This window comes from Phalacrocorax aristotelis, chromosome 2, assembly GCF_949628215.1.
Source record: "Phalacrocorax aristotelis chromosome 2, bGulAri2.1, whole genome shotgun sequence".
Taxonomy (NCBI): Eukaryota; Metazoa; Chordata; class Aves; order Suliformes; family Phalacrocoracidae; genus Phalacrocorax; species Phalacrocorax aristotelis.
In genome coordinates, this window is record NC_134277.1 from 117,068,240 (window position 1) to 117,081,815 (window position 13,576).

Sequence of the window (13,576 nt, forward strand, 5' to 3'; positions counted from 1 at the left end):
ATCAAGGCATGACTAGAACTGCCAGTGTTCTAGCAGGAAAAACAACCTGCCAAATAACTTCCCTGTCAGTAGCTTTGTTCCCTTATAGGCCATGCCTCTACATCATTCCACAACACGTTATATCCCATGCTCTTCTGCGTAAGGGAAAAATATCAGTCTTTATCTGGGCACCTGTTTGAGCACAGAGAACCTTCCAATTAGCTTGTTACTTTCAAACAAGATTCAAGCTGCACTAGGTACTTCTAGTACATTTCTACTCATTTGGAGGAGAGGGGAAGAAATAGGATTGAGTCAGAGACTGATATAGCCAATAAAGGTTTTCTTGATGCAGACACACCTTGAGTCTCTTAACACCAGACACCTATTGCTGTGCCCAGTACAATTATCAGTTGCCTGAAAACTGCTCTCCCCCTTTCCCCAAGTTTACAAGCTGAATAGTGTTTCAGTTGTTTGGGGCATTGCCTACAGGCCTCGACACACTGAGGTCTTGCCTTGATTTCCGCTACTTTCAGCAACAGCCACAGAACGGATAACAAAATTGCTGTTGTGCTCCAGTGATTGAGAGGAAGCAAAACAACAACAAACCCCCAAAACAACCAAACAAAAAAAAAGGGGGGGGGAGGGCAGGAGGAGCCTGTCACTTGTTCCTAAGCACAAGAAAAGAGCAGAGAAACACAGGCCCTGGTATCATGACTTGAAGGGCTAAGGAGTCTATGGTTCTAGGTCTTGTACAACAGCTGGCCAAGACATGCTCCCCTCCCCAGCCCTAACTCAGAAATCATAAAGCTAACCTCTTTCTTAGCTTCCCTGATTTTAGTGGAGTCCCTCACACCCTCTTCTCTCCCTTTCACACACCAAAGGCTCCAACACCTGACAGACTAATGTAATGTAGCTGACTGTATTTGCCAGGTGGCAGAAAAGGACTGGTGATGGACTCCAAGACTTTTTTAGACAGATTTGCTTGGGGTGCGCATATCAATAGCTCTGTTCTGTCATCCCCACTCCTGCAAGGAAAAGAATAATAAAAAGTCTCATTAAGGAGTCACCTGGACACAGCTTACAGGCACCTTCTTCATTCACAATCCAGTAAGGTAGCAGGTCTAAGCAGTAACAGTCACGCTCATACACATCTCCCAGACCACACACCAGACAGGCGTGTATCAAAGACAACTATCTGTATCCCGAAGAGCATGCAGGCATTCATGAGAACACACACAGACACATCCAACCCTTGGACATTCAGTTATGTTTCCAAGAGATATAAAATAAACTAAGGCAGTATATTGAACTTATTGAGATTAATATTTACTAGTTGAACTGCAGGCACATTTATTTACAGTATATCAGTGATACATATAAGAGATAGCATGTTACACCATGGTAAAGAGATAAATAAATCCAAGGACTATGTCCCACTGTATTTTGACCTTAAAGTTTCTGTAAAAATGACAAGCTTAATCTGTTTCAAATTCTACCTAGCTGAGTATACAACTCATTTAAACCACAAAATGAGGAAACCTTTCTGAATCTCTTATCGCATCAGCTAAAGTTTTTTACCAGCTTGTAAACAAATCTTTCAAACCAATTAAAAAAAAAACCCAAACAAACAAAAACACTAGAAAGAATGACAACACCTACAAACAAAGGAAGAAGATCAAAGCCACAAACGGACTGGCAGTCCGTTTGAAATGAAATCAGCTTACAACTGCTATCTGCTCTCAACTCTTGCAGTATGAGCAATTTACTGTTAAATATAACCTTTGATGGTAAAAGCAAAATTCAGGAGAGTCAAAATACTCATCAGCACACTTTATCTACAACTGGTTAATGAAGAAGCAAGCTAAAAAAAAAAGGCAATTTCTTTAAAGAATACCTTTCCTATCAGTTTCAGACAGCTTCAGTACGTGCAGCTAAAGTATTGGAGATAAATTTTAAGATCACCCAGAAAATCTAGCACAGAAATTAGCGTGCAAAGAACCTTAAGTTAATGTTCCCCTACAACTGTATCAGAATACCTTAGATTGTAAAAATACTAGAATCAAACTGCTTTTGGAACGCAGGTTCCGATATCCGCTAGAAATAGTACAAGGGAAGTCCTGCTTTGAAACAATACTTACTAACCTTGTGCCAAAGTCACTGCAGAAAACGTTTTAAGTTGCACAAGCTCCGACACAAATGCCTCAATAAATACTCAGATTAAAGCAGCCAAATTATCCTCGGGTTTCCCTAACACGCTGTAATTGTTCAGCAAAAAGCATCTGTGCTCATCTCTACTTTCTCTGCTTGACACTGATGGGTTCATCCCAATGTCAAGAAGGAAAAAAAGCAAAAAAAACACCCAAGGAAACCCAAGCCACCCAAGGCACGAACCCGAAGCCCAGCTCATCACGCACGCTACATACCGCGGAACCGATTTCGGGGAAGCAGCCGCTCCGAGACCTCGCCCCGCGCGGCTGGGAGACCGGCCCCGGGTTGCAGCAGGAGCAGCAGCGGCAGCACCTGCCGGGCCGGGGAGGGCCGCGGGCGGCCCGGCCCCCTCACCTTGCAGCACGCCGCGGACTCGGGCGGACGCCCTGGCGCGGCGCGGCGCAGGGCGGGGCGGGGGAGCGGCGCCCTCCCCGCGCACGGCTCCGCGCTCCGCTCCCTCCGCGCACCACCGCCCCCCCCTCCGCCCCGCACCGCCCGGGCCAGCGCGTCCCGCCCAGCGCGGGGGATGGGGAAGAGGGAACCAACCCGAAATAGCGGGGCGGCAGCCGGCTCCCGGCCCGGTTAAAGACGGCCTGCCAGGCCGAGCGCTCCCGCTCCCGCCCCCGCCCCGCCGCTGAGGGGGCCGCGGCTCCCCATGGGCGGGGCGGCCCCAGAGCCCGTGGGGCCGCCCCACACGGAGCCCCGCCGCAGTGAGTTATTTTTGGAAGCTTCCCGCCCCCCCCGCCACCGCTCCCCTTCTATGGCGTCACAGCAACTCCTGCCGTGCGGACGGTGAGGTCACGCCTCCTCCGGCACGCGTGGCGGGTGGCACGGTGCTGCGGGGCTCCCTCCTCCCGGAGCCGGCCCCGCACCAGCCCTCCGGAGGCACCGGGGGCGGGAGGAGCAGCGGGCAGATGGAGCGTTTGGATATCGCGCTCATGCACCATTTCTAAGGCAAGCGGAAGGCAGTTGAACCTTTCTATCTTTTTTTTTTTTGGTGCTCTATTAGCAGTTTCATTTGCATATTGCACAATTAGGCTACAATTTACACAGCACAGAGAGGAGCGCTACTGCACAAAAAAAAGCCTTCTCCAAAAGTCAAGAAGTGTGTTCACTGTGGCTGTCCTTAAGTTAGCAGCCTCTCCTCGTTAGTCAAGCAGTGGCTTCTGGTATGCTGACAATTTAAGTTAGAGGGGAAAAGAATTCTCCTTAAAGAGGCAAGATAGAAAGGATCAGCTTGAGAACACGTCTGTTCTAGAGAGAATCAGATTTCTTGGGCCATGCACAATACGGCTGAATGGTATTGCGGGGCAAATAATTCTTCTCTCCTCAAAGGAAGTTCTACCAGGGAGTCCCTGTAAGACAAGCCACAGTCAAACGGTCCCACTGATAACTAAGAGGCCCAGAGACAACAGGACAGGCAGGAAAGCAGCTTTTAAAAACCAGTTGTAGCATTATATCCTTCCTGAAGGTAGTTTGGCAGTTTTAAGTTAACAGCACCTGATCACTGCCAGAGCAGAGCATTGATGGCAGTTGTCCCCAAACATTTACAATACCTAAGCCTTAACTTCATTATTGAGATCATGGTCAGAAGAGAAACAAGCACTCTAAAAAAAGATCTTGTTTTAGAGTATTTTAGACAAGTGTTTTCACACTAGAGTTTGATACTTCAGAGTTATGCTTAATATTCCTTCCAAGTATACTGAATAGAAAAAGCATTTAATTGGGGTCCTATCACTTGTTCATGCAGAACCCAATATGTTGCTTTTGTGATGCCAACAGAACTACCATCTAGAAATCAGCACTGAATGGCAACAAATGGGGCCCTACCTCATAGAAGACAACAAAACCAAATGCTGTGGGTTTAAGAACAGTAATGCTCAAGGAATGTAACTTTTTGGAAAGGTTCAAGTCTTAGGAATGTATTGCTCCTGTAACTTCCCTTAGAGTTTATGGCATCTTTAAAAGCTTGCATTATAGTTGGAACTGCTATAGCTTGAAGTTTAAAAATACCAAGACACAGAATTCTCCAGGATCACATCTTCTCCCTGTCATGACTGACTGATTTTACCAGCTATGGTGGAAACTCAAGTTCACACCTCAGCTTATCCCTCTGTGCCCAAATCTATGTGCTTCCAGATTAAAATAAGGCCTCCATAGCACCTACTGAGGCTGTTCCAAGTTGAAGTAAGGTGAAATTACAATTTCACCATGTTTTGCCATACTCCACTCTGGAAAGCTATTTTAGTCTGGCTTGAAGCAAGATGCCAACACAATTAAGGAATACTAACTAACAGCATACACCCACTGTTGTAACAATTTCCCCCTCATCCACAAATGGAACTGGCAACTTCAGTATTAGATTTTCTTAGAGAAAAAAACTCAGTGTAAAAAAAGAAAAGCAACATTTGGTCCACACTGCTAGAGCTTGACTCAAGTAAGTCTAGAAGACTTGTGACTAGAGACAAAAGGGCTTGGAAAGGAATGAAAAAAAATATCTTAAACCAATCCTAGACAATGGAGCCAGTGTTTGCAGCTCACTGTTAAATAACTGGAAGACTAACAGCACCAACACAAACTTCATTCTGAAACACAGCTTACTGATGACAACAAGAGCCTACCTGAGGGATTACTGTTACCACAATGCAGGAAGACAAATTTATTCCATGGTACTAAGGTATCTTCTAGAGGGAAGAAAAACACCAGATCTCCCACCCCAGGAATTAATGAGTTTTACATATAGTCCCAAACTGAAGCGTTTGCATTATGTTTAACACCACGCAAAATATTTGTCACTGGGAAAGCCAGAAGTTCAATAGATAGCATTCGCACACCCACTAAGCACATGGTCTGAAAAACAAATTCAGAAGCAATACTGTTAAACGCTTCAGCTAGCCAGTACAAAAAAAAAAGTTTGTTTTCTCAATATTTTAACCTTCAAATCAGCAAAGCAACTGCTTTATTGAACTCAAGCATTCGTTTTGAACATTACAAGCAGTAGTTTGTAAGCAAAATCTGGGTCTCCTCTGAACACTCAAATACTAAGATATCCTTTTGTAGAGGAACTTAGCTACTCTTTCTTGAGAAGCATGAGTTTTCATCAGACATTCAGCATGCAGGAGGACAGCTTACCAACAATGCGAAGTTCTATGGGTATGCGTACTTATTTTTGTAACACATAAGTAGGGAACTAGTGAAATACACTAAGCTATTCAGACCCTTTATAGACCCACGCAGCACAATACATACCCCTTCTTGCTTTGTGAATAGGTTGAGGCAGTCAGCCAGGGCCTCACATGTTTCCTGTGATACTTCAGAGACCACATCAACTTTTTGCAGGAGGGGAGAAGATATTTCTGAAAGCAGAAAAGATTAGTAGTGTTAGGGGAACATTGTCAACTACAGTGTCCTTTTAATTATTTTTTTTCCCCTCTAAGTAATACAGATACAACATTCATATTTTACAGGATGGCTGGTGCAGTGTAATATCTGTGTGAGGAAAGGGCACGCAGAAGTAGCACTGAGGAAATGTAAGTTCTTTCTTTTGCATCCTTTCCCTAGTACTGGTATAAATGGCACACGAATGGATTGAGTTTCTCTTTCACCATGGCTTAGCAGAGGTAGCAAGCCACTGCAAGACACTGGAAGAGTGACAAGCAACAATCTCCTTTGAACCACTTTCTAGATTTAAAAGCCTCAGAGTTGCCAGCTGACAGAATTCAAATAAAAAGGATACTACGCTGGTTTAATACAAGTTAAAATGAGAAACAGCTTTTTTCCTTCTGACATAGTATTATACAAAAGAGAAAAAGCTTACTACAGTGCAGCTAGAGATTTCGGTTTGGAAAATAGATGGGGAGTTAAAAGGAAACTGATCATTAAAGGGGAAGGTGATCTTATTCTCATGGACTCGTCTTGTGGATAAGTAGTACAGCTTGCAGAGCAATGCCACCTTACCTACCTCCTGACTCCTATGGCCATTTATAGAAGGGGCCACATGTCCAGAACTAGCAGGAAACCATGATAACCCAATCAGTTGGTAGAAGTTACGTAATATTTGAATTAATCTTTGAAGTCCTATGATATGCAGCAATTCCTCAGGAGTCAGGCAAGCCATTCTCTCAGGAAGCACACTTGTTGCAATTAAAATAAGTGTTCATTTAGTGACCACAGACTCCATAATCAGTTGACACCATCTAGTAACACAGGTGCTTCAAGTTGATGTCACACCACTAAAGATTAAGAGGTCCAGCAATGATAGTTCTTGATTTCATTTTGCAACTTACACTGCTTGTGCAGGACAAGACACAGTACATATCCACATGCTAATTGTTGTCTTTGATGCCAAAGCTTACTACTGACTATAATTAGGAGTCTCTACTTGCAGCAGCTATCAAGAGCAGCTAGCGCCTCTATTAGGAAGGGCAGCTCAGTGAGCACAGGAGCAAGAGACATCTTTATTTGTAATAAATAATATGCAAAAACCTCAAAGATACCTGGATTTAGAATAGCATGTTGAGACAGTTAGGGAGAAAATTTAAATACCAGGTCCCAAGACAGCTGTTTTTTATATTACTCAAAAGCTTCTAGGAGAAGTTCCACATGGAAGGACTTTTAACTCAGAAGTTTGCATTCTTCTGGAGCCAGAGGACTTGGGTACATTAACGATACCACATCAACCCAATATAAGAAGTGGGAGAGCTGCAGCAGTTTTCTCTGTTGAGACCTACAGAGGTTACACACGAACCTGGAAACAGTTCACTGACCCATCAAGTTACAAACATTAATTGGGAGGAATATAGGAACTTAATACTGCTATTGGCCAAGACTAGCCATTTCTAGGAAAGAGATAGTATCTGGTTTTGCTCTACTATGGGTTTTGGTTACTCAAGTTGTATATTTAAAAAAAACAGTGAATGTCCTCACTGGTTCTTCAGGCCAGCAATATGGGGACAGAGAAACTGCCGCTATATCTACCAAAGGGAATTTATCCACCTCCTACTAATTTTCAAACTGCTTTTTGTGAAGAACTCAGTTTTACTGTGTTATTAATCACAAAGGCTTCCCAATAAAGCCACTTATGTATTATGAAACCTTACCTTTGTGAAAGAGGTAAAAATTCAGTTAGTACAAGATAAGTTAACATCACACAGTAACTTACCCCAGTAGCACATGGAGAAAAAGTTGTATTTCAGACTCCTTTTGGGAAGTCATAGGGATGAAAGAATGTTTTTCCTCCTAAAACCACTATTTTGTTACAGACTACCAATTTGTACAGATAAACAACTTATTTTCTAGCTTGAGCTTCGTAACTTTTAGTCACAATATGTAACTAGGACTCGGGTTCAAAGCAGCAATGGTTAGATGTTCATACAGAACTCCTTTGTGTGTTTAGTATGTGAGCAACCTCTGTACATGTTTAAGGCATTAAATGAAACAAGGTCTAATCTAACAGCCTGATGCCTGTGCTATTTTTTGGCAGTTATGCTGCAAAAAGTCCACGTACATGTTAATTTAAGTGTTATTATTTAAAATGAAGCCCGAGAAGTTCAAATCTGGCATAAAACTCAGGGCAGAAGTCTGTGGAATATATCCCATCACACCATGCCTCCAGTTTCCTGTACAGTTTTATGACTTGACTTCACATCCTGTTTATCATGCCACAGCTTTCATCGTGTTTCTGCTCACTACAGGACAAGTTTTTTGAGGGGAAAAGCTAGAGTGAGACAGCTAGCAATTTGTACCTGTCAGGTGACACTTAAGCTCTGCAATAAGCTACCAACCACAGATATTTTTTTAAAAAAAAATCTTGAAAGTGAATCCCTACATTATATTCCCATGATACTACTCAGTAAGCACCATACCTCAAGGCAGTTTTACTACATTTACACCCACTAGGAAGATTTCTTTCAATCAATGTACTTATTGTTTCCCCAAATCTGAAATCTTAGTTCTTGGCAATTAAGTTACTTTGAGTCTTTTTCAATGAGGAAAACAATCCTATATTTTCAAGCTCCTGAAAATTTAATTCCAGTGGAACTGAAGCATGTCCTACTTAAAAGAAAAAATTAGTTCCTTGGTAACAAAATGCATTTTACAAGAATAAGTTTTACCTTTTGTAGCATCCAAAGATTTAACCATTGCAAGGAAGTCTGAAATCTCTTTACTGAGTCTTTGTTGGCATGCTTGTGCTTTCTGAAAGACAGCAAGGATAGCTAGTTCAGAAGTGCCTTGTTCTCTTACCTGTACTGAAATTTTGAAATTTGGACATTAAATCTTAACAAAGATTCCAAATGACAGAGACTGATACTGTAAAAGTGAAAGAAATTACTTTGAGTACCTTCAAAGACACACAAACAGAAGATTTATGCACATTATATTGCTGACCGGCTTTTGTTTAAAATAGCATAGCAAACCAATCCCCAAAGCTATGTCATATGTCCTACTTCTGCATTTTCCCTCGCCTTTTTATTAAAAAGTTTGAAAACAAAGAGACATTGCTTGCTCTTTGACAAACCTCAGGCCAAAATAAGCAAAAGCATAGGTTAACTGATGTATGGCAAGTACAACAACATGCAGGAACCCACCCTAAGATCATATTCGAAGCCTGCATTTGAACTTGGAGACAGGTCTCTATTAGATAATACCATCTTCTTCTGTAGGCTGCTGGGAACTCCCAGTGACAGTTTTCTTCCCACCTCTGTTCTGTCATGAGCTGCTTTGAGTTCTTGTACCAAAAGGTATGGTACAAGCCACTTGGAGTTCAGTCACATGAAGATTTTTGCATTGTAGTGTCAACTTTCCCTTAAAGTAAAACGTTTTAGAAGTGTATGTATGGCAAAAAGCAAGAATCACAAGCTGAATGCTACAATTATCAAAGGAAGACTCGTTTCCAGTACAGGTCTGAACAATCACTGTACAACGCATCTAATCACTTAGATTAGATTAAATCCTTAAAGGATCATTTCTAAGCCACTTCATTGCCTATTTTATAGGGGTAGAGCTTGCTGAATGTTAGCTTTGTTATCCTCCAGTCCTGTCCCAAGTACAGTACACAAGGCTCCCTCTCCTGGCTGAAAGTCTCAGGCAACTTTCTACCTTGCAGTAGTGCTGGTAAAACTGAAAAACACAATTCTGTGGCTATGATAAATATGCCATTTTATGCATATAGTCTGAACAGGAATACATGACAGGAAGCAGTGCAAACACAAGAAACATTTATGCATCCATGGAGGGAAAGAATCATTACTTCTAGCCAAAAGTACACTAAATTATTTCATTACAAAACACTACTTATCTGCAACTGCCTAGATGCATGAACCAAATAAGTACTCAGTACATACTTTCAGAGTATCCTGTAGGTCTGTCACAGATACTGTATCATCTTCCTCATCGTCACTACTCAACTGTTCCTGTGTGCAGTAATGAGTGCTATATGCAGAGTGGTCTTCTATTGCTTCCAGCCAACTCTGGGAGGGGGGGGAACCACAGAGTTAATACTCATTTCAGAGGTCATCCCCAGAAGGCAACAGCATACATGCAAAAGAACAAATTAAGATTTTTTTTTAATTGACATGAATAAGATACTCATTAGTAAAACAAGACACTTTAATGAGCAGAAAATAGATCATTAAAATTGTAACATGTACTCAAAATGAGACACACTGTGGTCAGAGTGCTCTCTAGGACTTAATTGATCAAACTTCAAGCACAAGTGCCACCCACCCCTCAGTGTATCCAAGGTCACATAAAAGTTGTATCAATTAAGAAAAGACTGTAGGGAATGTATTTTGCATCTTTGGGTTTCTGTTCAGACAGCAAGGTCTCTGTGACAAAGTTTGCCTTCTTATGCATGACAAACTGTGTTTAAAACGTCAAGCACTATCATAACTAAGTGCTATATTATTTTCCTGTTCATAGAATGACAGAGCAGCTGAGGTTGGAAGGGATCTCTGCAGATCCTCTGGTCCAAGCCCTTCTACTCAAGCAGGACCATCTAGCACTGGTTGCCCAGGACCATGTCCAGACAGCTTGTGATTATGTCCAAAAATGGAGACTCCACAACACCTCTGGGCAACCTGCGCCAGTGCTTCCTTACTCTCACTTTTTTTTTTTTCCCTTAAACACAGGAGCTTCCCTCTGAACATCAGTTCGCGCCCATTGCTTCCAGTCCCATCACCAGGCACCCCTGAAAACAGGCTGGCTCTGTCTTCTTTACACCCTCCCTTCAGGAACTTTGGGCCAAGATCCCCCAAGCCTTCTCTTCTTGAGGCTGAGCAGTCCCAGCTCTCTCAGCCTTTCTTAGTATTAGAGATGCTGTAGTCCCTTTAATCATCTTAGCAGACCTTTGTTAGGCTCTCCTCAGTATGTCTGCATCTCTCTTGTACTGGGGAGCCCAGAACTGGACACAGTACTCCAGTTGCCTCCACCCCTACTTCACCTCTAGTTAGTGTGCCTACAGAAGTGCAATAGTAAATACACTACAAATAGCCCTAAAAAGGTTATTCTCTTGTTTCAGATCCATCAAGGAAATATAATTTATTAGGTCATCTTGGAGATTAGCTAAGGGTAGAATGTACCATTAAACCATCTTTTGTTCAGGATAATGAACTATGAAAGCAAGTGTAACAGGAGGAAGTTGCAATAGAAATTTACCACATGGAGAAGTCAAAAAAAAAAAGGAAGTTAGACTACAGCACATAATACAGGCACAGAGCTGGAAACAAGGTGGCACTAACTTTAAAGAGAATTGCAATCCAACTATTTTTGCTATTTAGTCTATAGTTGTGCTAAAAAAGTCAATATATGCACTTCTGCTACCAAGTCCTGATAATCAAGATACTGAACTCGCTAATGCATCCATAGCAAGTGGAACACAAATTATTCATTACAGAAGTTACTACATTTTACAGCCTTTGATAGAGTCATTATTACCTCTCTAGTCTGAGAAGGAAGGCTATTTTTAGGAATCTTGAAACGATGAACAGTGTCATCAAAACATCTAACAGAAAAGAAACAACTGTCTGTAGATTTTACCTAAAGCAACATGGAGAAAAGAAAATCAGTAAAATGAGTCAGTAAGAAGAGACAAAACTTAAAAGTAAGCAAGGTAGAGAATTACTCTTAACTCCAAAGTTTTTGGTTCATTCTTGATGCAAGAGAACTATGGTTTACAAAAAGCTTAGTCAGAACAATTTTGCAAAGTGTGCTCCCTTGCACTTTACATCATGAATGAGAATACAGAGGTTCTTTATGTCAGAATGTTATATTTGCACCACTTCCTTCAGACAAAATATCAGACAAAATATCAATGGTGCAAGACAACCAATGTTAAGGCATTTGTAGATATAGAAAAGCAAGAGTCACTTTTCCTATAGTACTGTAGTTTAACAGAACTAGTGGCTCCAATCTATAGAACTAGGACAGGTTAATTGTAGAAAAAAAAGTACTGAAATTATCCTAAATGTATCCTACTTGAACACTATCTTCCTGTGCATTATACATAACACCTGGCTTGTCTTTCCTCTGTCTTCTGTTCATCCCTTTCAGTTAAGGAAGTTTTCCAAAAGTCACCTTTAGAATTGAAAAGTTGATCTTAGTTGGAGAACTGAAGTTACACAATCAGTCACAAGTGGCCAGTGGCAGCTACAGGAGGAACTAGAGCTTTGCTATTCTGTATCACATGCTCCAAACAGTTGTTTTGCACCACCGAGGAGGCATACTTTTAGGAAGCCTTATGTTTGTTTAAATCTTCATGACTTTGGAAAGAAGAGAAGGAGCTTTATGGCCACTTTACATATAAGAATACTTTGCAAAAAACACTGGTTCTTGTCGAGCAACAGCACAAGCTTTCTCCCTTTTTTATAACAAAGGCAGGCTTACCAACCTAGCCGAAGTTTTCATTGTCTATGTATGGAACACCACCACAAAAAACCCAGTAGTTACCAGTTATTTCACTTCCTACCGTGCAGACAGCTTGTGTTAGATGCTTGCATCCCTGACGATGATCATTATTTACTGCATCAGCTCTTTGAAAGAAAGAGAGATTTAATAGATTGAAGATTACAATTATTTAAATCACTTATCAAAAATTTAAACACAGAACTTACTGTCTCCGATACCAGGAAAGGACGCCATGTTCTAGAACTATCCAGTAGAGTTTCCAACCAAAAAACCGTGAGCTCTTAAAAAAAGGCAAAACAAAAAAGGCCAAGTAAGGTTTACAGCTGAAGAGTTACTATTCCCAGTAAGTTTGATAGCTTGAGGCTATTACATAAAACTGGCAGTCATTAAGGAAAACATTTTAGGTTTTACACATTTTGATAGCAGCAACCTGGGAATACTTTACAATTAAAGTGCTATTTTCCTTTTTTGAAATACTGAAGACAGTTGTTCTGTTAAGCCTGCTATTCAGTAAGAACTGAAATACTAAAACATTATTTTTTTAACATTACAGGGGTCCTTGATCACCGCATAATTCTATATATATTTAACTACAACATTTTATCTTTCACACTCTTTAGTACATAGTTCTGGTCTAAAAGCAGTTCATTATTACAATTGTGAGTGAATATATAGGAAAATTTACACTGAAGAAAGCTTCAGAGTCTTCAAAGATTTCATTAAAATTATGCATTCATGTAGAAGATGGAGAAAACTTTTTAGCAAGGGAAAAGATTCACCTGAGTGTCAGAGCAAAACAAGCTTTAAACAAGCATTTGACTGACATCTTTCCTCTAAGTTTTAAAATTTCCAGAAGGTGAATTTGTGGCAAAATATTAGTTATACATTAGAGAGTAAGACAACTATTCAGGGGAGAAAAAAAAACACCACCACATTTTGCCCATCACACAGACAGGACACAAAACCTTACTACAGTGAAGCTTTGCCACAAAAATTACAAAGGTGCAAAGAGATTTTTAGGGACTGAGGTTAAGATCAGAGCACCATGAATCCATTAACTGCTCTACCCAGCCAGCCCATCTATAATTTATCCAACATACTAGATTTAAGTCTTAACAAATGTGTTATTGAAAAGCCCCCTCGTTCATCAACTCACTGAAGTACAGAAAACTGCATACTCTGAGATCTTATAAGCTATTTTAGAACAGGAAATAAAACATACCTTCCATAGGAGACCTTCATATCGTCTCAGGGGTTTGTTGATAACCTGCACAGAAAGTAAAGCTTATGCAGGAACAGCTTCAGCTAGACAGCTTTGGCAAATGGCATTTTAAATGGATACAGACGTTCCTACCTTTCCAGTTTTACCTCCCAGTATCAGTTTCATTTCTGCACCTTGGGCTAGATCAAGGGGTGTCTGATCTGTTTAGTAACCAAGATGAGGCATGAGAATTTGATGCATATAAAGCTACATGTACTTAACTTA

The 13,576-nt window shown here is 41.1% G+C and overlaps 1 protein-coding gene across 20 annotated transcripts in view; it reads right to left on the bottom strand.

Annotated features, from left to right (window-relative positions):
* The window catches only part of OSBPL1A (oxysterol binding protein like 1A), a 78,670-nt gene that overhangs the window by 44,472 nt on the left and 20,622 nt on the right, over nt 1-13,576 (bottom strand). For 6 of the 20 annotated variants that reach the window (XM_075084849.1, XM_075084845.1, XM_075084850.1 and 3 more), the window contains exons 9-16: nt 13,445-13,512; nt 13,313-13,357; nt 12,297-12,370; nt 12,152-12,215; nt 11,122-11,223; nt 9,531-9,656; nt 8,301-8,382; nt 5,437-5,543 (exon numbers count right to left, since the gene is read on the bottom strand). In XM_075084849.1, the coding sequence (XP_074940950.1) occupies nt 5,437-5,543; nt 8,301-8,382; nt 9,531-9,656; nt 11,122-11,223; nt 12,152-12,215; nt 12,297-12,370; nt 13,313-13,357; nt 13,445-13,512 (668 nt within the window). Of the gene's footprint in view, nt 1-791; nt 1,005-2,121; nt 2,891-5,436; nt 5,544-8,300; nt 8,383-9,530; nt 9,657-11,121; nt 11,224-12,151; nt 12,216-12,296; nt 12,371-13,312; nt 13,358-13,444; nt 13,513-13,576 lie in introns of those variants that run through there. The other 14 variants (XM_075084852.1, XM_075084867.1, XM_075084868.1 and 11 more) reach the window with 14 other exon arrangements.